The sequence below is a fragment of the Sebastes umbrosus genome, chromosome 12, assembly GCF_015220745.1.
Source record: "Sebastes umbrosus isolate fSebUmb1 chromosome 12, fSebUmb1.pri, whole genome shotgun sequence".
In the NCBI taxonomy this organism is placed as follows: Eukaryota; Metazoa; Chordata; class Actinopteri; order Perciformes; family Sebastidae; genus Sebastes; species Sebastes umbrosus.
The window spans coordinates 8409564-8435540 of record NC_051280.1 but is presented as its reverse complement, the minus strand read 5'-3'; the positions used below and the strand labels follow the sequence as shown (position 1 = coordinate 8435540).

The 25977-nt window shown below is 41.4% G+C and overlaps 2 protein-coding genes across 2 annotated transcripts in view; one reads left to right on the top strand and one right to left on the bottom strand.

Moving 5' to 3' along the window:
• The window catches only part of ak5 (adenylate kinase 5), a 109499-nt gene extending 88698 nt beyond the window's left edge, over positions 1–20801 (bottom strand). Inside the window, exons 1-5 of the mRNA XM_037787072.1 lie at positions 20518–20801; positions 19015–19201; positions 14087–14254; positions 7959–8131; positions 1450–1563 (exon numbers count right to left, since the gene is read on the bottom strand). Coding sequence (XP_037643000.1) covers positions 1450–1563; positions 7959–8131; positions 14087–14254; positions 19015–19201; positions 20518–20577 — 702 coding nt within the window. The 5' untranslated portion in view covers positions 20578–20801. The remainder of the gene's footprint in view (positions 1–1449; positions 1564–7958; positions 8132–14086; positions 14255–19014; positions 19202–20517) is intronic.
• A 4473-nt stretch (positions 20802–25274) lies between these two features.
• pigk (phosphatidylinositol glycan anchor biosynthesis, class K) overlaps positions 25275–25977 on the top strand; it is a 40615-nt gene continuing 39912 nt past the window's right edge. Inside the window, exons 1-2 of the mRNA XM_037787882.1 lie at positions 25275–25424; positions 25632–25685. Coding sequence (XP_037643810.1) covers positions 25359–25424; positions 25632–25685 — 120 coding nt within the window. The 5' untranslated portion in view covers positions 25275–25358. The remainder of the gene's footprint in view (positions 25425–25631; positions 25686–25977) is intronic.

Below are 25977 nucleotides of genomic sequence, written 5' to 3'. Positions count from 1 at the left end.
TGGGCCAGTAGGTGGCGATAAAGGCTATGTCAGCTATACGTCAAATACCAGAGAAGAAGATTCTGAGCATGCGCAGTAAGCTTATCTTCTTCTGGCAGTATTAACAAATGGCAATACCTAAACATATTTGATATTTTGTGCTATGGCGAAAATGAAATGTGACCCGTGTGAACAGACGACGAGGTGGAGCTGCTTCTTAGCGTTATCTTACAGATCCAAAACCGAGGAGAGGAAGTCATCGTTTTCCAAACGCTCCGTTTTACATGTCCACACCGATACAATGTGATCAGAGTTTTAAAAAATCTGCACCTTAGAAGTTGTTTTCAAAAATATATGTTTTTGTGACCCAAAACTCTGTTTGCGTATAGACGAGAGGCCAAAACGTAGAGGAAAATATCTTTTTGCCTCTACTAATGGAGGATTCAATTTGGGTCAACTGGAGAGGTTTTCTGTACTTGATTCTTTTGAGAGTGAACAAAAAACAGTCTCAAACTTAGCACAAAACGGTGGTCTTGGGGTTTGCTTCGAGCGGGCTCTTATGTTGTTCCACAAAGTCTGCATTAAATATGAAATCCAGCTGCTCCATATGCTGTAGGACAACATACTATGTGTCTAAATGACACATTAATGGTGGCTGTTATCACATACATTAGCAATTACAGCGGGTAAGAAGGGTCTGCAGATAAGACAAAGTGTCTACTTTAAATTTGACTGAAGAAAATATCGAACTACTACTTTGTCAATACTAAAAAAAAAATCTGATATATTTCAAAATGGTATCACGGCAAAGTGTGTGATAGACTCGCCTGTCCACCAGAGGATAGCGTGTCAGTGTTCCATTTTGCCTCACCGAGGCGTGAATATTACACACGCCGTGTTTGCAGGTGCAGTATCAGCAGGGGGCAACAAAACTAGTCACTTAGATTGGCCTTAAAATAAGTATGTAAACTAAGGATAATACATACGAAAACAACGTAACATAAGAACAGAAAATATGTCACAAACGTTGATAAAAAACCCGTCATAAACGTCACTAATGTAGCTTACAAAACAAAACATGTGTTTGCTGGTCCAGTCCACCTTCCTTCCCTCCCACCATAAACTGTCTTTCTTACTTTTTATTCAACATCACTAGCTCTGAGCGTAGCATATTCACACGGATGCATGTACATTGCAGTCAGTACAGACTACATGGCGTACAAATGACATGCCTAAAGCAAGAACGCCGCATTATCGTGTCATTCACAAGCCTTTTCGTGCAGCCGGGCTGAATATTTACATATGCCAGCAAGATACTGAAAGACTGCAAAACGCACCAATATGACATACACAATTGATTTACAGTTCGGCGAGATTTTCGTGTGTGAAAAGATAACCTAGTATGGACTCAAACATCTGGACAAAGTATGAAAATGCCTTTAGCGGTTATCTGAATAAACGTGATCTCACCTGGTCTTCGAAGGACAAGGCCTGTCCCACGTCTCGAGGGAACCCATCTATGACGAGACCGTTAACGTCTGGGCTCTTCATGATCTTCTGCTTGATCTCAGTTATTGTTGTCTCCTGGAAAACAGAGAAAGGAACAGGAATCATAATGATGTGTGAATGTTAAATGAGCAATAAGGAAGCCAATTTCCATATCAGCGGGGGGTTAATTGGATTTTTTGATCAGTACAAATAACCCAACGATTAGCCAGATGCTTGAATTTTCCAAACTCACATTTCACCGCATTTCAATTGCTTAACAATGTGGGCAGTTCCCTGAGTGAGCGACTGGTGGCACGGGACATTTCAGCTGCAAATTATAAAGCAAAAAGGTTTATAGTTTTAATTATAATTTGCTCTTCCAGCAGGAGCATAAAGGATGAGATTAGTTTTGTTAATGTTGTCACAATTCCCAGATTCATCAAGGTTGTAGATTAGTTAAAACCCCTTGCAAATTAATAATTAGTAGCTGAGTCATAAAGAAGGTGAATGGAAAACTGACAGCACATTGGAGAATTCCACAATATAATTACTCTGTTTATCCAATTGTACTTTAATATATCTGTATGCAGCAGAACGACTGTCTTGATTGCACCTGAAGCCACAGAGTGCCAGCATCATTTAGCATCAATTACTTCTTCATGGCTGGCGGAGGTCAGCATGTTCGAATGTATTTCCCCGAGCAGAACGCATCATACGATATGGCAGAGATACGTGAGCAACGCTCTGAACTAAAAATAACACAGACATTCAGACTAAAGGCAGCAGTCCGACAGACTACACAGAGTTTAAACCTAATCTAGATTCAATCGAACAGATTAATGTATGTGTGTAAGATAAAATGAGAAAAGCGAATCTAAGAAAAGCCATCTGATCCGCTGCCTGGCTCGATGTCTGAGCTCTCAAAGGAATGCCAGACATCAAACAATCATCTAGAAGAGACGATCTATTCACAGCACTATACCAGCTGGAGAGAATCACCACCAATGCTGCGTTCGAACATAGTTCCCTCATTAATTTCTCCCTATATGATAAACACTCGGTAGTTAACTCTATAATGAACAGTACATTTTGACATTCATGAATTATCATCATTTTGCATCATCACAAACAGGTGCAGTCCAACAAATGTGACAAATTTAAGAGTGGGAGTTTATCAAAAAGTAGGTTACATGCTATAGACACTACTTTTTTCACTTCACAGAATTTTTCTTGCACTACGTAGTGAATAAATGTACACACTTAGTTAAGGCTGAAAGCAGTAATACCAAAGATTATAGAAGCAAAGAGGTGAAACTCTAGTGCTTTTTTGACAATGGCCGCTAGATGCCACTGCGGTAGCGCTGCCGCCATTTTGGACTGAAAACGCCGAGTCGTTCACACTCCTTTTTCATCCAACCAGCAAGAAACTGAAAGACTGCAATGAAGAGCTATGAACATCTATTAAACTAATGGCTGGTGGCGGTGAAACAAAATGAAAAGTAGTAAATCTTTGGAAAAACATTTTACTTTCTCCTTGTGAAGTTTTTCCAAAATTGCAGTTTGATTGAAGTCCACTGGTGCACTTGCTGTATCATTTCATGTCGTTGTAAGTTGGTAAAGTACATTAACTCCTGGCACACTAACTGCTTCTGTGACAATGAGTACATCGAGCGGGGTTTCACCTGGATCTGGTTGTCTCCGGTATCGTGGCTGCATCTGCTACCGCGCCCGGTGCCTGCTTGACACTAACTGCTACCATCATTAATTAACTACGTCTGTACGAGGGACTACCAATGCTAACGAGGGATTACCAACACTTAGTGACAAAGTGGCAGCCTGGAGAATACCACTTCTCGGTCACTGCCAAAGACATCAAGAACTCCCAGCAAGCATGCTGATGCTGCGGGAACCAACGCACGGGCATCAATCACAGGGACGTCCCACACCAACACACATGGACGTACTGAGGAGAGATGCTGGACAGTGCTGGAGAGCTAGCCAGATGTATGGTGGACTGAGACAGCTGGAAGCTCCGCTTGAAAGCCCGTCTGAGGACGACCCAATGACGCTGCTTCTCTCTCTCTCTCTCTCTCTCTCGCTCTCTCTCTCTCTCTCTCTCTCTCTCTCTCTCTCTCTCTATCTATCTATCTATCTATCCCCCCAGCCGGTCTCGGCAGATGGCTGCCCGCGCTGCGCCCGGTTCTGCTCCAGGTTTCTTCCCAGTAATCGGGGAGTTTTTCCTGGCCACAGTGCGCTTGGTGGATACTGTTGGGTCTCTAAACTATGGTGTACGGTCATAGACCTGCTCTATATATAAAGCGTCTTGAGATAACTTCTGTTGCGATTTGACGCTATACAAAAATAAATTGAATTGAATTGAATTGAATCGAGCATACAGTATATACTACTAGTATCTAGTATGGACTTGGTGCAGCTTTTGTTGCACTGTGCTTTTCCTTAAAGAAAAAAAGACACAATAAGTGGACAAAAATGATGTAGTGCTAAAATTCAGTAACTCAGTCATTTCAAAGGTTATAAGTGGGTAGGCATTGGATCCTGCTGAACCATGTTAACATGAAGATTTTTCCACAGTCTGGGGATATAAATGTGCTATTGGTCTTTAATTTTAGACCAGACTGTCAAACATCCGAGATCCTCTTATGCGGAGACCTGTGGGATTTCTGAGGGAACAGAAGTTCAGATAAATACTGAGTCATATGACCTTGCAGTGAGTTACAGACAAACAGAAAGAACTTCGAGTTGATGTGGCAGTTGGCTGAGAGTCAGTGAAGGGGTTTTGAATCATTTTGAATCATTTGAGGCTGCACAGCTGAGCACAGTTACAGCACTCGCGGCTATAAGAAGAAAAGATCATGAATGACTTTTTTTCCTCAGCCTACTTAGAGAGAAATGTCTACATTTTAGAAATATGTCGTAAAAGGAATAGTTTCAGTAAAGACAAAGGTAACGCGTACACACTACATGCCACAGTGTTTTCGTTGACTATGTTTCGATCCTAAGGTCCAAGTAGGATAGTCAATAAAAATATTGTGGCATGGAGTAGTGTGCAAGCGTTACCTTTTTCTTTACTGACGCTGTTCTGATAGCCTCGCAGCTATGTGAGGTGCGTATAATTAATCTTCTTCAACTCATTAAAAGGAGTGTTTGATATCAACATTGAGGCTCATAGTACTAAGATTAGACCGACAGGCTGGAGGGGGCTGCTGCTAAAGCCCCAAAATACACCACCTCCTCCTCCTCCAACCTCGACCCTTCCTCCTCCTCTTCCTCCTCGCCGTCTCTGACTCTCCCTCACGTTTCTATAGAACTGTTGCCGGTAGGTGTGAATGTGAGCGTGAATGGTTGTCTGTCTCTATGTGTCAGCCCTGTGATAGTCTGGTGACCTGTCCAGGGTGTACCCCGTCTTCACGCAATGTCAGCTGGGATCGTCTCCATCCCCCCCGTGACCTTGAACAAGATAAGTGGTTACAGATAATGGATGGATGGAACTTGTCAAAGAAGTAGTTTGACATTTTGGGAAATACATTTATTTGCTTTCTTGCCTGAGAGTTGGATGAGAAGATTGACACCACTTTTATGTTTGTATGCTAAATATGCCAGCAGCTGGTTAGCTTAGTTTAGCATAGCAAAAAGACTGGAAACAGGGGGGAAACAGCTGGCTTTGCTCTGTCCAAAAGGCAAAATATCCACCTGCCTGCACCTGCAAAGCTCACTATTTAACACGCTATTTCTTGTTTGTTAAATCCATACAAAAACTGACAGGTAAAAAGGCAAGTTGTGGATTTATGGTCTGACTGTTTCAGTCCAGGTTTCACCCTGTTTCTGGTCTTTATGTCAAGCTAAGCTAACAGTCTTCCAGCTGTCACTTCTTATTTAACGGACAGAGATTATTGATCCTTTAATTTGCTCTTAAAAAACCAACCCATTCTCATCCCAACTCGTCACATACTGACGCTTGGTCAGGACCCCTTGGCGTCACTTTCTGACGCACTGGGTAGCTCCACTACTGTTGCAGCAAACACGTGGTTGACATTGTGACTTCAACCGAAAATACTTGCTTAGGTTTAGGCAACACAACCACTTAGTTAGGTTTAGGAGAAAACATCATGGTTTGGCTTAAAATTACCATGTTGGTAAAGTGAAGACAAACAACACGTTGGTTTCACACGGGACACAAATAATGGTCTGCTGAATGAAAGCCCTGTGTTTGTTGGACCCATCCACCACCCCTCCCACCCACACTATGTGTGTTTTCATACTCCGGGAGCACTCCTCTGAGCGTATGGGATGCGGATGGGTTTACATTGGCGCTAAAGGGCTCCTTATGCATCAGATGCCGAGGGACGTGACAAAGCGGCAGTATTTCATGCCCTGGGAATGAGAGCATGCTGTATAACGGATCTCTCTAAGTGAACACCCAGGTGTTTCTTGCATGAACATACTATTGACCAATTGACACATTTACAGCAGTTTCTGCTTTCTACTATTGACACGAAGAAAGGTATCAGTCTTCCAACACTTTATTCTTTTAGCTAGTATTCTGATTGATGATTGATGAATCTATTCGGATCTAACGGGGAAAATAAAATATGTGTAACCTCTGAAAAACAAGCTGTGAATCAGCAATATGCCACTCAACACGTCATAAAAACAATATTTACACAAGCAACACTGTCATCTCATCAGGGCTCCTGTTCCTCTTCCTCTTCCATCATTGTATACAGAATCATTATGAAACCAAATTCTCCTCTTGCTTTGCTAAACTAATCATAGCAGGAAATTAAATGCCCAACAGCCACACAAGTCACTTCATCATATCTAATACGTCTGAAGCTTGGCCTACTTTGCTGTTTATCTCACTGGTTCCTGGACTGACATCTGGTGAACGGCCAGATGGGAGAAGCGATGTTGTGCCAGACACGCAAGGAAGGGATGATAAATGATGAGGTGGGCAGTTATTGAAGATAATTCACAAGGGGACGCGAGCTAAAAACTGCCTGTCACGAAGCAGGCGGGGGCTTGGCGTCCGTGTTACAGCCTTGTAGCTCTCTGCATGTTGACCACCCCCGAGGCGTTTTCATTATGTTGATCAAAATGTATACAGACAACCAGAATCCTTTGTTTTATATAATTTCATATATAAGATAAATCCCTAATAAGATAATTTTAACCTCATAGGGACTTACTGTAGCAACCAAACCTCTTACCAAAGCAGCATCAGTGACATACTTCCCCCATTAGTCTGCTCAGGGCCTTGCGTGACAGAGTGTGTTATAAAACTAAGCACTGTACTGAAGCCAAAAGAGGCTTACAAGGACTTTTGTTTTAATGTGACTTTAACAAGGATGAATGGGTAGAAGGATGTATTTACAATAGGGCTGTCAAAGTTGACACAAATTCATTTTAACGCCACTAATTTCTTTGACGCATGAACACCACTTGTGATTTTTAGGTTGTAGAGGAATCAGTTTTAAAGCTAGAGTGAAGATACCGGCATCTTATGAAACTTTCTAATGAACCCATTGGTACCAACAATGTCATACTAGCTTGTCAAGAAGGAAGTTAAATAACGCTCCAAACTTGCACTAAATTTTGGCGAGGAAAAACTATCATGGCCATTTTTAAAGTGGTCCTTTGACCTCTGACCTCAAGATATGTGACTGAAAATGGGTTCTATGGGTATTTATGCTAAATGTAGTACCTGTGGGGATTTCTGGACAATATTTGTCATTGTTTTGTGTTGTTAATTGATTTCCAATAATGACTATATACATACATTTGCATAAAGCAGCATATTTGCCCACTCCCATGTTTATAATAGTATTAAGTACTTGACAAATCTCCCTTTAAGGTACATTTTGAAAAGATAAAAATATACATTCAATTTGCGATTAATCACGATTAACTATGGACAATCATGCGATTAATTGCGATTAAATATTTTAATCGATTGACAGCCCTGCCTTAAACCAATGGCTGTCTGGATGAAGTTACAGTTTTCTTTGAAAAGTGTAGTAAAATAGTATATGTGATTAATGAAATTAAACATAAAAAAAAACACCTTTGTGTTTATTTATAGTTATGGTTTAGTCGTCCCTCTGTCTTTGAGTATGTACAGTTTAACTGTTAATCAACGTTATAATCTTAATTTCATACACATATTGAACTGGGAAGTGTGAAGGCATCATATGCGTTTTGTATACAGTGTTTGATTGAATGAGTGCACAAACAACCACAGGGGGTCTGTGCTCGTTTTTCTTCCCAAGCAAAGTCATTATCTTGCAAACAAGGATGCTAATAAGACGAATAAGCATCCCTCTCTGCAGCATGCTTGTGATATGGATGCTGCTAATTAGTCCCTTCTTACTTGCATGCTGTGATAATGACCTGCGAGAGACTGGACACACTTCCCCTCATATTTTCCCTGTTTCACATACACACTCCCCTCTCCCTCTCTGTTGCTCTAATACCTGTGGTGCCAGCTCTCCGTTGGTGATGATTTTGGCAATCAGGCTCCACTTTCTGTTGCTGGTGGCGTTGTGGATCATCTTCTTCCTCAGCAGCTCGCCCACGGACACGTACTGGAAGCCGTAACGCTCGGCAATCTTCAGGCTCTGTGTTCCTTTGCCGCTGCCAGGGCCACCTAGGCACAGAGAGAGAGCTGTTGATGTTTTGGGAGCGATTTTGTCTTGTGTGTGAAATGTGTCTGTGTCAGTGTGAAACATTGTGTGTGGGGGTGTGTTAGCGTAGGCGCATGTGTGTGTTGGTGAGAGAAACCCAGACTATGTGAGACTTTGTGTGTGTGTGCATGGCTCTGCTTGTTTTTGCACATTTGTGACTGTGTGTGTGTGTGTGTGTGTCTCTGCGTGACTGTGTGTGTTGCTGCTTGTGTGTGATTTGTGGGGGAGAAGGGCATGTGGGGGGGTGGATGAGAGAAACAGGTATGTGTGAACCGCCTACATTTGCTACCAAATCCTCTTCTTTTTTATCTCTATATCTCAACAGGAGAAGGGATGTGCAGAGGAGAGACGACGGGGGTAGACAGCTCTTAGCGTGATGCTGGATAGTTTGGTAAACATTATTATGAATAAATGTCATGTTAGCCCTTGTTTTAAAGGGGACATATCATGAAAAACTCACTTTTTCAGTGCTTGTACGTTTGGGTATCTGGAGTGCCAACCATCCCACAAACTGTGAAATTAGACAACCCAGTCAGTTTTTCAGTCAGAAAGAATTTTTCTCGCAAGCCCATCAGAGCGCTTCAGACCGAGGGTAAATACACGTATATTCAGACAGACAATATGTGGAAAATAGTGTGTTTCTTTGAACATTCTAGTAGAAACTCAAAATACAAGTATGAATCTGAAAATGAGCATGATATGTCCCCTTTAACATCTTAGTGCAAACAAATTTTACACATAAAATGGTCATAATTCCTCCAAAAGTAAAAAGCGCAAGTCAAAACCATATAAAGTTGATATTTTGGATTTAAATTGTCAATCCAGTCATTAGCAGTACTGCCTTAAAAGTACAAGATAGACGTAAGCCGTGTCTCAATTTGCGTGCTTCTGTACTTATACCTGCTATTTTGAGTGCATTCACAATGACAAGTATGGCAAAATGCAGTGCATTATGAGTACTCGGATGGTGTAGTAATAACAGTCAAAAAGTTGAGTGTGGAACGCTTAACACTTCTCACCCTCAATGCTCGCCATCTTGGCTACATAGCGGAAGGGTAGAGACCACCAAACTTGTGAAATTGGCAGAGGCGGCGGCATTTTTTCCACCTCACGTAAAACAGGAGGCACACACAAGCAAATAAAAGTAAAATAACAGTCATTTTTATTCAGTTAATATATGTAAGCGCCAAGTGAGCAAACGAGCCGGCCGATATATTGGCGGGCAACAATCAAGGTCAAATGTTGGTGGTAATGCTTCGTCCGGTTGCAATTTGCCATTAAAAAGAAGAAGAAGAAGCCGTCAAATGTTGCGATTATCATTTCCGTTAAGTGCAGAACAGCCGTGTTCAATTTGAGACATCACTACCCTGTTGAAATTCACGCACTACGCATATAAGTACATAGTGTCCCGAGTGTACTACATGAAATTATACAAATGGAATTATCCGAATTGAGACACGGCAATACTAAACGAGCTGTCCGTTTGTGAAAGGCCTTTGTAAGTGGCTGTTTAAGCCATCTGACAACCTGAATGCAGCTTTTACTGCGTTTCATTCCAGGATTTCAGAGATGCTACTGTTACCACAGAAATGTCAACTGCTCCAAAATTGCTCTGGTTGAAAGCCAGGACAGAGTGAAGAGAAATTAGTCGGAGAACAAAGCTGTGTGGGTAATTTATTCCATCATGGTGTCAGTGTCAGAAATGTTTTTTTTAGGGATGAGTAGGAGTGTGTGCGCCCACGTGTAAAAAATGATAAAAATCAGTGATATTATATCATTTGGTTAATTTGGACAACCAAGTTTCAGTGAAGTTACTTTAATGTGTCCTTAAACTGAATCTCAAGTGATGCGTGATCGTAATTATGTAAAAAGAATACAGTTATTCAGTAGGCTTGCCACGGTAGTCGGTGTTACCGGTGTTACACGGTGGACGGGCACACACCGAATACAATACGTATCCACCGCCCCCACTTTCGTTTTGCTTTTTTTACAGAAATAAAACCCATTTAGTTCATTTTTGGGTATCAGCGCCATGTAATTAATACATAGTCGGACGACAGAGTGAATTCATCTGCTCCGTAAGGAGTCAACTCAGAGTCATATTTCACACACGGGGTGAAAGAGAGTTGACAGATCGAGAGATGGCAGAGGATTTGGTGTCGAAGCGAAAAGCAAACACGCCTATTTGGCAATATTTCAGATTTAAACCCAATGCTATCAGGGAACCACAACGTTAATGAGGCAAAGGCACTTACACTAGGCATTGTAATTAAGCGACGGCGGACGTGCTATTGACGTGTGACGCTTTACATGTTGCAGCCGCAAGAAATCGTCGGGTGTCATTATCTCCTTTCCTTCCGTAAAGGATAGTCCAGTATACCCTATGCTAAAGGACATAAGAAAGGAGGAATTGAAGGACCTTCCTTAGCATTTAGAGAATTGGACCAGCTCTTATCATGGCTGCAACTAAAAGGCATAATATGCAACAATTTCCTAAAAAACAATATATAGACTGATGCAAAAATAATCTGTCTCAATCATCTCTTATGACCCACTAGAAGTGTGTGGTGTTGTCTGGACAATCCCTTCTCACTCCCAACTCGTCAAATACTGTACTGTTTCCAGTGCCTCTCGGCATTGGAAACCAACGCACGGAGGCACCCTTTAGTGACAGTAAGTGACGAACTTGTCTTCCAATTAACGCCAATGTAAACCCACCTGCTGCATTATTCGACGGTCGGAGCAAGTGATGTAGTATTAATAGTACGAGAGTACATTCAGGGCGGGCAGGAGGGGTGGTGGATTGGTCAAACAAACACAAGACTTTCAACCAGGAGACTGGTGTTGCCTAAACCTAACTTCCTGTGAGAACGGAAGTTTATTTTGAAAGGACACTATGCACGTAATGAGCGTATATTGACACGCCGTCCCTGGTCCATCCAAAAGTAACACAAGAGGGGTACCCTGTGCGTCGGTCTCCGATGCCGAGGGGCACTGACCAAGTGGCGGTATTCTATTAGTTGGGAGTGAGAATGTGTTGGTCTGGATCTAACCGTTAACATAACATAACTGCTGTGAAAAAATCAGAAAATAACGTTTTATTTCTCTGATTCACTGCCTTGTTCTCACTAACACCGCTCCCTCTCTTCATTCACTCTAGCTGAATTTCACTCTCATAGCACGCTCGACCATCGCTGCTCTCTCACTCCCTCCCTTGCTCGTTGAGCCGAGGAGGAGGGACCACCTGTAAATGCTGTATTTACAAACAGCAACCGACAAATGTAACATATTATACCTTTAATGGACCAGTGTGTAACAATTAGGGGGATCTCTTGGCAGAAATGGAATATAATATTAATAAGTATGTTTTCTTTGGCGCATGATCACCTGAAAATAAGAATCGTTGTGTTTTCATTAGCTTAAAATGAACCGTTTATATCTATCTATGAAGCGGGTCCCCTCTCCACGGAGTCCACCGTGTTGCACCGCCATGTTTCTATAGTAGCCCAGAACAAACAAACCAAACACTGTTAACTTTTCCTGTTTGCACCGGAGTTGATAAAGTTACTCGCTGTCGTCGCTGCTGCTCTCTCTCTCGCTTCACCACTCACTTCTGCTCCGAATGACCTACGCTACACTTACAACAACTGGCTGTAGAGAGAGACATTCACGTTTTTGCGTCGACCACCGTAGCTCTCTTGCACACTTGGCACACAGGAAAGGCTTCAGTTGGCTGCGATTTGCAACCTCACCGCTAAATACCGCCAGGTCCTACATACCGCTTCTTTCATACTTCCGCGTCATTTCACTCAGTTAGGAACCTTCCTAAACAAAAAAGACCAATCGATCGTAGCCGAACTGTCCCAGTAAGCATAATGAGCCGTGTGCAAAGCAGCCATTATTCATATTAGCTGTACCTGTGTTTTTCTTCTTGTTCTTATATCGACTGAAAAAGGACCATGGATTTAACAAAACATTCTTGTCACGTTGTATTCTAGAAAACATAAAGTCAAAGTTTTGCAGTAGAGAGAAGCGGTGGGAGGATCAGAGAGATAATGCAATATGTATTCAACAAATGTGCGCTCTTATCTTACATCCGAGTATTTCGTAATGTTCGACCGAGCCTCTTCCTGACCACACATGTTAGTCTGTCTCTCTCTCTGCAAACCTGACAGACAAAACATTTGCCACGATCCTGCACAGAGATGACAGCTGCTGCCATCCTGTTTTCCCTTTAAAATAGGGCACAATGTGCTCACAAAGATGAGATAGGAGCTGGCTTTGTGCTGCAAGGACAAATGACTATCATCCGCACCACAGAGGGAGTGAATATCCCAGGTACACACCAAAAAATCAAAACATGCTGCAGCAGAAGGGCTGTCAGGAGGTTTTTAAGAGCTTTTAACAGACATCAAAGTCCTTTTCTTGCTTATTTAAAACCTTAAACAAACTATTTTCAAGAGGGTATATAAATAGCAGCCTTTTTTTTGGTCCAGCTCAACCGCGGTCATAACTCTTATTGTGCCACTAGTGCTCTAGTCATAAGATTAATGAAGGTATTTGACAGGTTAATGCAGGCCCATCAAGGAAATCAGATTAGGAGAGCGTGAGTGTCCAACACATGACATGCAACGAGATCTACCCTGCTGATACAAACAGAGAGAGGTGGGGCTACGTTCAACATACCAGGAAACACGCACACACACGCGCACACACGCACGCACACACACACACACACACACTCCCCGACTCTTAGGTTCCCATCCAGGCCATTTATTTTTAGATCATCTGCGAGGCAAATATAAACATAGTATCTTTGTTGAGCTTTTTATATAAGTGGATAAAGCTCTCGAAGCATTAAAGGGCGGGTCCATCTGCGTTCGCTTCCTGTTTTTTTTCAAATGGAAACGCCCACTCCGCTGAAAGGGTTAGTTTAGATATTATGAAGTGGGGTTGTATGTATACTCCCGTGTTCTGAGAGGTAAAATTACTGCTTTTGTGAATGTATTCCAGTTGCTTTGAAGAGAGTGACATAATGGTTTAGTCAGGTAAAGCGGCTGTGGACGGAAGCAGCAGAAAAGCGTATTCAAGCAACCTAAAAAAAAAATCAATATCAGTTTAAATGTGCGCTATATTTAGAATATTTCCACTGCTTTACCTTGCCAACAGACAGCCCTTTCCAAAGGGGAACCAAAGCCATTATATTGCTCTCTTCAAAGCCACCAGACTCTGTTCACAAAAACAGTAATTTTACCTTGCAGGACACAAGAGTTGGTGGTCTACTGCTGCATTTATTGGTTCATTTGTTTGTGCTATTGTGTGACTTTCGGATCCGAACTCATGTGGCGTCCACACAGCAGTACATAACTTAGCTTGTCTGCTTCTCCAAACTGGGAACATGCCAATCTAAGCTACTTTATGTAACGTTGCAGACTGTAAGGTTGTATATATACTGTACATGTTGCAGCATTATCATGCAGAAACCTACATCAGGTCACATGGGAAAAACGTTTTTAGAAGGGCTTGGGAAATTCATTTTTACACTAAAACAAATGTACTTTGACCAAAATCTTAATTTCCAGATTTGAATACATAAGGAACACCACTGGGAAGCTACAGAATGATATAAAAACCTAAAAAACAAACAAAAAAAACCAATGGCCCTTTAAATTGACACTGGTCTAGTGTGTAGTGTTGTGTTTTTTCTATATTTGCACATAACATTTTGTTTACTGCCTTGTCTTATCTTATGGAAAACATGAGTCAGCAGGAATTCAGATGAGCAGCTTCAAATCTAAAGCATCAGGTGAGAAGAAACATTTTTGCATCAACATTTCCTCACTCTTGTGTTATGTAATACACAGATGTTTATTGTTTTAATGTTTGTTGTGGTGTGGTGTGGTGTGCTGGTCCTTTACCAATGACGAGGATGACTTTGGGTCGCGGTCTGGATGGATCGAACACCTCGTACTCATCTATGAGCTCCGCCGTCTCCGACAGGTCTGAGTCACTCTCGATGGAAAACTGGCTGATGGGAGGGAGGCGGTCATACCGTCTGTAGGGAAAATTGGGACTGTCGGGCAACACTGTAACACACAAACACACACACAAAGGTAGAGATGAGGACTAATTTGTCTGCTTTTGTCTTGAGTATTGATGAAGAACATTTTTTTCCAAAGCCTGAAGTTCACCATTGAAATATTTTCATTATCATAATTTTGTGCCGTCATTTTAAAGGTGCAGATGTCACATTATTTCAAATGCTGTGAATCCCATTTCAGAACAAAAAGCAAAAGAAAAAGGCATATCTGCTTTAACAATCAAACAGTAAATTGGAGATGGAACCGTCTTAGTGATGAATTGAATGCTCCATTCAGTTTGGTAATTATACAGCTGTCTCCAGTGATGAAAGCATTGATTATAACGCATTTACTAAAGATAGAAATCATCACTGCGTGCTATTCTAAGGGGGCAGAGCCGCTGTAATTTACATGCAGAAGCGATATTATCTCTTTACAATGTATTATAATGATGAGTATGGTATTGATCTTGCTTTTTTTACCAGTGACAATGCATGTGCCAGAGATGGAAATAGATTTTTTGTTGAATCTGAAGAGAACCGAGATGCTACTTTTCATGAACATTTTAGAAAAACACACAGAAGGCTGCAAATAACTAACCTAATGGCTTATTTTTGCCTCTTTTAAACCTACAGTTGGTAACTTTAATAAAAAAAAGTTTCAAAAATCAGGTTCCTCTGCCTCCTTTTAGTGACTTGACCCGCCAGATGGTTTGTTTCACAGAACCATCTGAGCCGTTATTGGAAACTGTTTGGAAAAGGGAAGGCACATTCAAAAAAATACTTGGCAGGTGATTGGACGAACCATCTGTCAATTAAACTCTTGCTGAAGCCAATCGGGAGAAAAGCGAAAACATATTTTCCGACGAGAAAACCCCTCAGTGCAGTTCTTTGCTCTTCTTTCAATGAAGTATTAATAGATACATTTTGTACATTTTAAAATTAAATGCATCAATCTGGAACACTTTAAGAGCAAAATTTAGAGGCTAGATCTATGAAAAGGGGGGGGGGGGTTGCCGACTTCGCCGCAGACCCCTGCCCCGGTTGACAGACACACCGGGAGCCCAGACCCTCTCCACCTCTACAGGAGAGAGGGCACACTGCGCAGCGAGCACTCCACGGCCCCCGGAAGCGGTGAGGTCCGGGAGAGGGGTTCTGTAAAACTCCCGGTCGGAGCTGCGGGCCACCTTCACCCCGAGCATTTCCAAGCTGACTGTGCAGACCCCGCCCGTTGAGAAGTGGAAAAATATTTTCAGTTCAATATGAAACTATAGCGGACAGACATTATCGGCAAAGTTCTACCTGGCTTAGACGTAAAGTCTTTTTACCATAACATCTGAAACTGGGTGAGCCTGTAGCTCCTCACAGGACGCTGATTTGCCCGTAGTCTGGCTTGACGGACACGAACACACTACTTGAAGCCTGACAAGATAGATTTTCACGTGATATGTAATCCCGCAATGCTTGCGTGATCTCGTGTCATTGCAAAAATTCAGCTGCCATGCAAGGTAAACCTTTTAGTGCTCCTAATGGCATTTGCAAGATTCCACAGCGCCTGAAGGAAAACAACCAATCAGAGCCGAGCAGGCTCTAAGCAGCTGTCAATCACTGCTCGTGAAGCTTGTGAACTCTGATCAAAAACTGTCAAACTAGGCAGCGCTAATGAAATATAAATCAGTATTCTGATACTGTAATGCCTATTTATCGCCTCGTACTGTTTAGCTGTAAAATGAGAAAGTTTGCGACCCAGCCGCCATTTGGAAAACAGTCAAGCCAAAACCAAGCATCACCCAAGGGGTAGAGCAATCTTTTTCATTTTACAGCTAAACAGTACACTAAAATCAAGCAGCAACCTCCGGTGCTGAGAAATGAAGCCAACGCGAAAGTGCCAAAAACAGTTCATCAGATAGCCACTTGAAGCTGGCTCCAAAAGTGAGTCAATTCTGCAATGCCGCTTTGAGTGACAGGTTGGTGCCATATCAGGTCACTAGCTGCTAGCTGTCTGCTCTGCTGCATCACTCGGGCCGGCTCAGCTCCACCGACGATCCACCTCTTTGCTAATTTTTGGATCAGCTGGGAGTTAGGCTGTGTCGTCACTGCCAAGATGGCGACGGCCAGACCCACCCTCTTTGAGCTTCGCAACTGCTCTTCAGAAACCTCTGGGTGACGTCACGGAGACTGCGTCCATATTTTATACAGTCTATGACTGAAATATGTCTCTGAAAACATTTGAGGTGAGAAATAGGCATTACAGTACCAGAATCTTGATTCATAATTGATCAACGCGGCTTAGTTTGACAGTTTCCGAAGTTCACAAGCTTGGCGAGCAGTGATTGACGTCTGTGTGAGAGACTCTGATTGGTTGCTTGTCTTCAGGCACTGTTGAATCTTGCAAATGCCATTAAAAGCACTAAAAGGAGGCAAATGAACCAGATTTTTTCAGATTATCCGTCTCATGTACTACTGTCAGGATATAGTGACAGTTTAAGCAAACATGACAAAAAGGTTATTTTTATTATTTATACTTACTGACTGTAGCTTTAACATTTCAAACACACTGAACAGTCAATCGGGCCAAGATCTGAATAATTTAGGAGGTCAGAGCAGCTTTCCCTTCCAGCAAACGTTTTGAAACATACGGCAGATTTGAGCTTCAGCTTTCAGCCAAGAGGGGAATAGCAGGACACGGGAATCTCTATCCCTGATTAAGCTGCAGTTCCCAGCAGCTAAATGCTGCAGCTGGCAACGTTTTCAGGCATCCAAGTGGGATAAATCTGAATTTCTCAAAGCTGTCCCCCCTCAACTCTTCTTGACTGTGAAGTTCTTATATAAATACTATCTGTTCATGTCTGCATTGTTGTGTGGCGTGAGAGGAGTGACGTGCCTGTAAGCTTAAAGATGCAAAACAAATTTTCACTCCATCGTGATAGTTCCTGTGTGCATTGCTGCCATGCTCCACACACATAAACAAGGAAGTGAAACATAAGTTTTGCATCCTCCTGCATTGGTTAGACCTGCTGAACCACATCTTGAATAAATGATGAATGGAGAGCCGTTTGGTATCCCCACTCATGTGAATGATTAACTACACATGTTCAACTGTCTTTTACTGCACGGTAACACGATTCCCCAGGTCATTGAAGGCAGCACGGGCATGAGATCAAGCCTGAGATCATGTTGGTTTAAAGCAGTGGCAGCGGTTGCTTCTAAACTTTACATTGTGTTGTGTTTGTGGGCGCTCTGGTGTCTCAACAAACCATTTCTGCACTTTTTGGAAACTAAATCGATCTGAGAGTATCGATGCACACAGCTGCACTTCACGCTGTAGCTGCAGAGAAAAAGCCTCCTATTTCAGACCGCTCTAAAAGTCTTCTGAAAGAGTAGCACAACAGTTTAAACAATGTATTCACAATGGGGCTCATGAGGGTGAGGTACAAATGCCAACACCCTTTCCTGTTCTAACAGTGAGCCAGTTGTGATTGTGTTGGAGAGGAAGATGTTCTGCTGCCAGCATAATTGGAAAGAAGTCAAAATACATATTTTGTCTCCTGTCTGTAATTGGAGAAGTTGTGCAATAAACACAACATACTGGGATAGAACAGAGTTCCAAATTGTAAAATTAGATGTGTTTTGTGGCTGCAACCAATGATTATTTTCATTATCGATTAATTTGCAGAATTATTTCACTTTCTCAATTAATCAATGAGTTATAGTCTTTAATAAAGGGCTGTTACGATAACAGATTTTCACTACACGATTATCGTGGCCAAAAGAATTCACGATAACAATATTATATTGAGCTTTTGTCTCTTTTTTTGGCAAATGAATACACTCAAAATATGAGAAGGGACATGGAGAGAGAGTCTGTAACCACAACTGTATATATAAAATAGGGTTGTCAATCAATTAAATATTTAGTCGTAATTAATAACATGATTGTCCATAGTTAATCGCGATTAATCACATTTTTTATCTGTTCAAAATGTACCTTAAAGGGAGATTTGTCAAGTATTTAACACTCTTTTCAAAATGGGATAGGGCAAATATGCTGCTTAATGCAAATATATATATATATATTTATTATTGGAAATCAATTAACATCATAAAACAATGACAAATGTTGTCCAGAAACCCTCACAGGTACTGCATTTAGCATAAAAAATATGCTCAAATCATAACATGGCAAACTGCAGCCCAACAGGCAACAACAGCTGTCAGTGTGTCAGTGTGCTGACTTGACTATGACTTGCCCCAAAACTGCATGTGATTATCATAAAGTGGGCATGTCAGTAAAGGGGAGAAATGTTGCGTACGTTTGGAGCGTTATTTATCCTTTTTTGCAACAAGTTATAACATGATTGGTACCAATGGATTCCTTAGATTTTTTATTTTCATATGATGTCAGTGTCTTCACTCTAGCTTTATTATTAACTTTATATTATTATATATGTGATTGACATTAATATTTCATTTTTTTAAATATCAAAGTTATCTTTTTGCGTCGGCTACGGTACTTCCCCTACACGCTTGGCACACAGACAAGTTTGAGTTGGTTGCAATCTGCAACCTCTCCACTAGATGTCGCTAAATCCTACACACTGCACCTTTAAGAGGCTGGAACCAGCAAAGTTTTCTTTTGAAACACAACTTTAACGACTAATCAGTTATCGAAATTGTTGCAGATTAATTTTCTATTGATCAACTAATTAATGAACTGTCTAATTTTTTCAGCTTTAATGTGCTTTACTGTGCCGTATCACTGCTCACCATTTCTGAAGAGAGACCTGCGTGATTGGCCCCCGTTGAGAGGAGGAAGTGACTTCTTCTCCTGGCCCACGAAGGTATCCCACCGCACCTTGTCTGGTCCTCCGAGCTCCCTGGCTTTCTTCAGACAGCCCTCCAAGTAGTCGATGGGGTCGTCAGGCCGGTAGTACATCAAACCTGTCAGCAGGCTCTGGAGAAAACAATGGAGCAGGATGAGAGGGAGGGAGGAGACGTTTGTTCTGGCATCACTATATCTTTGTTATGATGTGTGGTTCTGTGGCGGCGTGGCTCTGGCGAGCAGCCCGAATTCTAATGAGGAGAAGTTTTGAAGTCTGGTTGCCTTAGCTCCATCAAAACATCTCATTTTGTCAGAAGCCCTTGAAATTGGACTCAGGTCATCGGGGTTCTGTGTTTATTCGCCAGGCTGTTATTGTCGAGGAGGAAAGTCAACCGCTCTGATGAATGTGAGAACGAACTCCGCGCCAGATCACGAGTCAAGTGTATGTTTGTGTGACATTTGCCCTTTCGACCCCTGACTGTTTTAAAACAATACCTTCCTCTGGGACTTCCTTCTTCATCCCCACCCTCGTCACTAGCAAATTCCCACCGCCAGCCGCATAAATTATACACAAAGCTGCTCCCCACTGAAAACAATTTGATGGGCTTATTTAGCTCATAATGAATACACTTTCATATGAGAAGCAGTAAAATCACAGTGCAGTTATGATGATGATGATGATGATGATGATGTGTCACTTCACTGCTTAGTGTAATTTGGCTCTAAATAAACAAGCAGTGATTGCTTGCATACATTAGCTGCACTACACTTAGGATCCAGTCTAATTAAGTGGATGAGCCAACTTACTATCCCCTCAGGAAAATGAGTGATACTTAATTATTATATTTCTATGCTGCTTATGAGAGAATGTAATGCTGTCTTTAAGTTCTTTATAGCATGTTTATTGTATAATAATCCTGTAGAGACTTCAGTCATAGTTCATTTTTAAGCACCTATACCACCAATATATCACTAAGATTCCTTGAGTTAAGTCTTTTATCGCCACATTCTTTGCTGCAGTAATTGTATTTTCCTTCTAAAACGGACTTTTAATGTTCTTTTTAATCTTTTCCTGATAAAAGGATGCAGTCTCCAGCTGAGAATAAATTATTAAAATAATAATTAATCTCAAATTATGCTTGAGAGGGGAGGACGGTGTGTTTGGTTTGATTGCAACTCGACTAATTATGATTACATATTAGTATAAAAACACATTGAAGCAGTGTGTTAAATGATTCATTAGCAACGTTTCCTTTTCTCATTTAAACCACTGAATTATGCGCATATCCACCTCCATCAAGCCATAACAATATTATTATTATTACATATCCTAAAGAGATCTTTGCCGTCACTCTGACAGGCACAGATGAATCTTTGTATAAAAAAAAAACACAGTGAAATAAATGTGCATCTGCATCATCTCATCCAACACAAGCATCATCTCTCACCTCAAACAGTTGAGGTATCTCCCGCCGTGCGAGGTACTCCTTGGCATCGTTGGTATTCATCTCCAGTCGGATTTCCTCTGAAATCACAACTTGTCCGGAGCGTGTTTTTCTCTTCCTCTTCTTCAGATGTCTCAGTGCCGTGAGGTGTTCTCTGGTTAACAACCGATCTCCAGACACTTTCTCTCCTCAGCGCATTTTAGCCTCGTGTGTGGACTTTACAACTGGATTCCTGCAGGCGATGCCACCGCGCCACCCTCCTCCTCGTCGGTGATGCGGATGCGCGGCTCGTGCGTCTCTCCTCCTACAGCGCTCTGCCGCTTCCAGCGCGCTCCATGTGCGCCTCGACGCTGGCACAGAGGTTGCGCGCTGTGCCAAAAGACGCACGGCACCGCCTCGACATGGCGTTTTTTTCACACGGTTTCACAGTCAGCCTGCAAACTTAGTGGTGATATTGATACAGTAACGCACACATTATTATAGATTATGAGTATCGATATGATTCTGTGATTTTGATGAGGTGATTGTTTATAGAAAATAGTTTATTTGTGGTTTTCCTCATATGCCCCATCAGAAAACAACAAGGGCAGAGTTTCACCTTAAAGGGACTATTTGTAACTTTCAGAATTGCTTGTTAACAGCGACACCTGTGGCCGTCAAGTCAACAAAAGTCAGAGTCGGGGTCGCGCTTGCTCGCTCTAAATAGACATGAACGAGCATCGCTCAAAACAGTGAGGCGACACACGTCAGCTAAAAGCACAATTTCACTCTATATTTCACCTGCTTGGCCGTAATGTTAGCTGACCAGACGAAGGTCTCTCCATGAATCACTGCTGATCCTAGTGTTGGCTTTTCCTGCTTCAGCCTCCCGACCGCGGCCGCAGGGAGATACCGGCACCCGGTCAGAGACAAACGTCACAACGTCCACTGTACATTTACTAGATATTCTCAGAGCTACTAATTCTTCTGCAGTGTGTAGTGTGCGGGCATGAACTTGAGGGGGAGCGAGAACACGCGCGTTGTATGAGTGAAGACAAGCAGGCAGCGGAGCGTTCTGAACAGCGTAGCCACACGCGAGCACGCATATGCGAGTGCGCATGGGACACCGACCCGGTAGATTTATACGTGTAAAAAGTTACAAACAGTCCCTTTAATGAGGTGATTGTGTATAGAATAATAGTTTATTTTTGGTTTTCTTCATATGCCCCATCAGAAAAACAATAAGGGCAGAGTTTCACCTCAGTCAGTTTGACAAAAATCCAAACAAAAGGTACACTTTCTTTGTGCTTCCAAAGCTTTCAACCACATCACATAGTCTTCCTGAGCATATGTTATTTATTCCTTATTGTTGTTTACTGTTTCCATGGTCAATAACGAATCTTCAAGCTTAACATTTTGACACTATTTAAGAGGTTTTGTCATATAATGAAACTAATGACACTTGAATCACTTTATCGCAACTTTACCACAAACAGATGGGATTAGCCAGTAGCAAAAATACATCTTCTTCTTGTGTGAGATTAATGGTTTTGTACCTGGTCCCCATGGATGAAGTACTGAACGGGCGTACCATGCACAGACCCAGGGGCTCAAAGTGTTAGGGTCCCCCCCGGCCTTCACCTACGAAATGTCACTTGAAGAGACACGTACCAACCATGGAGAGACACAAAAAGACTGCAAAGAGACATAAAACAACTACAAAGAGACACAACAGGACTACAAAGAGACACAAAACAACTACAAAGAGACACAACAAGACTACAAGGAGACACAAAACAACTACAAAGAGACTCAACAAGACTACAAAGAGACACAAAACAACTACAAAGGGATGCAAAACAGCTGCAAAGAGACTCACAACAACTATGAAAAGTGGAAAAACAACCACAGAGACACAAAATGACTGCAAAAAGACTCAAAATGACTACAAAGAAATGCAAATGACTACAGAATGTGGAAAAACAACCACTGACAAAAATAACTAAAAGACCAAAACAATTACAAAGTGAAACAAAATGACCACAAAGAGACAAAAACCACAGAGAGATGCGTAACAACCACAAAGAGACACAACATTACTACAAAAAGACTCAAAATGACTGACTATAAAAAGGGGAAACACAACCACAGACAAAAATAACTAAAATAGCAAAACAATTACAGAGACACAAAATGACCACAAAGAGACAGAGAAAAAAAACACAGAGAGATGCGTAACAACTACAATGAGACACAAAACAACAACAAAAAGCAGCTAAACGACTATAAAGTCTGTTTGTCTGTGTCCAGGGGCCAATTGTCTCATGATCCGCCAATGCTGGTCCCCTGACAGATACATCTTATAAACTAAGAAAAGCATGGCAACACAAAATATTTGACTGACTGCATCACAGACTAAAACTAAATCAATGAAACCCTTCAGTGCAGATAAATATAGCTGGATGTATGTTGTTGGCTGCAGGTCAACCCTTAACTTGCATAACAATGTGTATCTTTAGTTTGGGTTGTGCATGTAGGCTAAACAAAAAGTTCAACACTTGAATTCCACTGGATCAAGGCTATTTTAGGCAACACAAGAATAGGCCTCTCTGATTGCCTGGTTTGTCCCAAAGGATTTGATCCTTATAGGCCACTAATCCTCTTGACAGCTGGACAGCTGACTTCACTGTAAGTCTCCTTGTTGGTTATATCAGAGAACAACTTTAGATTTAGTTCAGTGACATCAGTGCGGTAGAAAGTGAGGATCACTCCATCTGAATAACATTTCACACGTGACCGAGAATCCGCTGGGACAAAACAGCCTGACAGGAAAATGCTAATTTATGGATTGAAAATGGAATAATTATTGCGCGACCCAGAACTGTTCTGTTGGAGCGCTATCATCGCCTTTTCATTTTCTAATGTGATGCATTTAGAGGAGGGCATTATTATGATGAGCTGTGTGCAGGCCAAGGGAGTGATGCTGCAGTTCAAAAAGCAGCAGAAGTTTAAGAGCGGTTGGCAGACCTTTGAAATCGCTCTGCGGTGTCTCAGAACTGATTTTGATGAAGCGTTTCCATCAGACCTTCTGCTTGCTGCATTGTGATGTTAGATTGGAATTGCAAGACGGAAATGTTTTTTTCATAGCTTCCGCCTGTACTGGACGGCTCCCAGCCACTTATACTTCCCTCAGCAGTAACATGACATGCATTCTGACATCTGCTGCCTGTGATATATATGTCACTTCTCATTACGAAGGCCCTTATACCAATTAACTGGAGAGGGCATTTGAATATGAAGCTGTCAGCATCACTCGATGTCTATTCTGCTTTTTAAACCAAATAGTGATTTGCTGAATTAGACATGCAGTCATCTGTGTACTGTAACCCCTTAAGTGTCTTACTTAAAAATTAATTTCCACATAATGCAAAACCACTCAAACACTAAACAAAACATTATAATACCATAATGAAACATGCAGAAAAAAGCCACTATGTGCCCCTTTAATGGTAGTAACAAGGGAAAAAAGTATGTTAATTTGATTTTTTTTTCCCCCTATGAATTTTGTTATGAACAGTTCAGAAACAAAACGCAACCAAAAAATTAGAAGAACACGTGACTCTATAGGGGACTGAATGAAGGAATATGAACACATTTGCCACAGTAGAAATCAAATAACGCAGTAAAATCCAATTTGCAAGTCCATAAAGTAATTTGCCCATGATATCCCATGTGCTTCTAAAGCAACCCATACATGCACTCACTGCTAATAATTATAATCTTGGTTCTCTTGATATTAGCTTTGAAATCAATTTGTTCAGTCCTACAGAACAGCATCATCTGATAACCACAAAGAGCTTCTAGTCTCAGCAATTTTATCAGCGCTGATGCACTAATATTAAGTTAATTTAAACAGTAATTCATCATCATTTCCACATTTTCCCCCAAAAAAACACATTTCTTTCAAATATTTTTATTAGGAAGCATGTGCATATCGGTAATACAGACTTCTGTGAAGTCAATGTCATGCCTCATTATATTTAACAGCAAAAGACAAACAATATCAGGAAATAAAGGCAAAACAAGACAAAAGAGACAAGCAAACACACAGAAACATAAATAATAAAAATAGAAAATAAACCCACAAACCCCCAAAAAAATCATATTGCCGGTCACAACAAAACACAATATAGTTTTTGTTTTCATTGAGCATTCATAATTTAAATTAAGTACATAAGCATATGTACCTATAGGGGCATGGGGATGAGATCAGCTGAAATGATGTACTTTTTCAATAATTATCCTTTCAAGTATTTAACAGAGTTTTGCTTTTTCATTTATTTTCTTATTTTTCTTTCTTTTACTTACAACTAGCATGCATTTGGTGTTTTGCATATACTGTATGTGTAATTGTAATTTACGTTTTTATTTCTCCCCTGCAAATGTTTTGAGAAAGCTATAATATATAGGCACTTTATGAATTGGTAGAAGTGTGTACAACAGTATAGACCAAAAGGAAATATGCTCCAGACCCATATTCCATTTTATTTTAAGTTGGAAAACAATATATAATTAATCACAAAAAGGCCAGTGTTTTATAATCTACACAATATGTCAGTGACATATTTAAATAGAGATGATGCACCAGCTCGGCAATAACATTTTGGCATTTAACCCTGAGGCAGAGCAGTTTATTGAGACCTTCACATGCCCTTTTTCTACCAGTTCATTTATTTTTTTTGTACATCCACATTCTCCATACCGGTGCTTTTATTTTGAAATGTCACCATACCGGAAGCACTTGCTGGGCGGAGTCGCCTGTTTTCACTTCCTTGATGCACACTAACAGCTAACAGAGCTGCACAATGAAAATACTCACTTTACTCAGCTTATTTGCCACATATTTATCAGCCAACAGCATCAACATCGAGGTGAGTGTATATTATTTCACATGCAGTAATGAATATCCCGCCAATTAGTTTGTTTTATGTTGAATTTTACCTGAAACGTCGCTCCCATGTTAGCCTGCTGTGCTGTCATGCTGCTGCTGCTGCTGCTGTGATGAGTCTGACTCGGTCTGATTGACTGAACGAGCTGAAACTATATTTTATAAATACATACCTGTACTTGTTTCTCAGGATAACGCAGGGCAGTTCTTCAGCAGTGGTCACACTAACAACTGGGCTGTTCTGGTGAGTATTGATTCATTGAAACTTGACATCTCTCTCTCTGTGTGTGTCTCTGTCTCTGTCTCTCTGTCTCTCTCTCTCTCTCTCTCTCTCTCTCTGTGTGTCTATCTCTCTCTCTGTCTCTGTCTCTCTGTGTCTCTGTCTCTCTGTCTCTGTCTCTCTGTGTCTCTCTCTCTCTCTCTCTGTGTCTCTCTCTCTCTCTCTGTCTCTGTCTCTCTCTCTGTCTCTGTGTCTCTCTCTCTGTGTGTCTATCTCTCTCTCTGTCTCTGTGTCTCTCTCTCTGTGTGTCTATCTC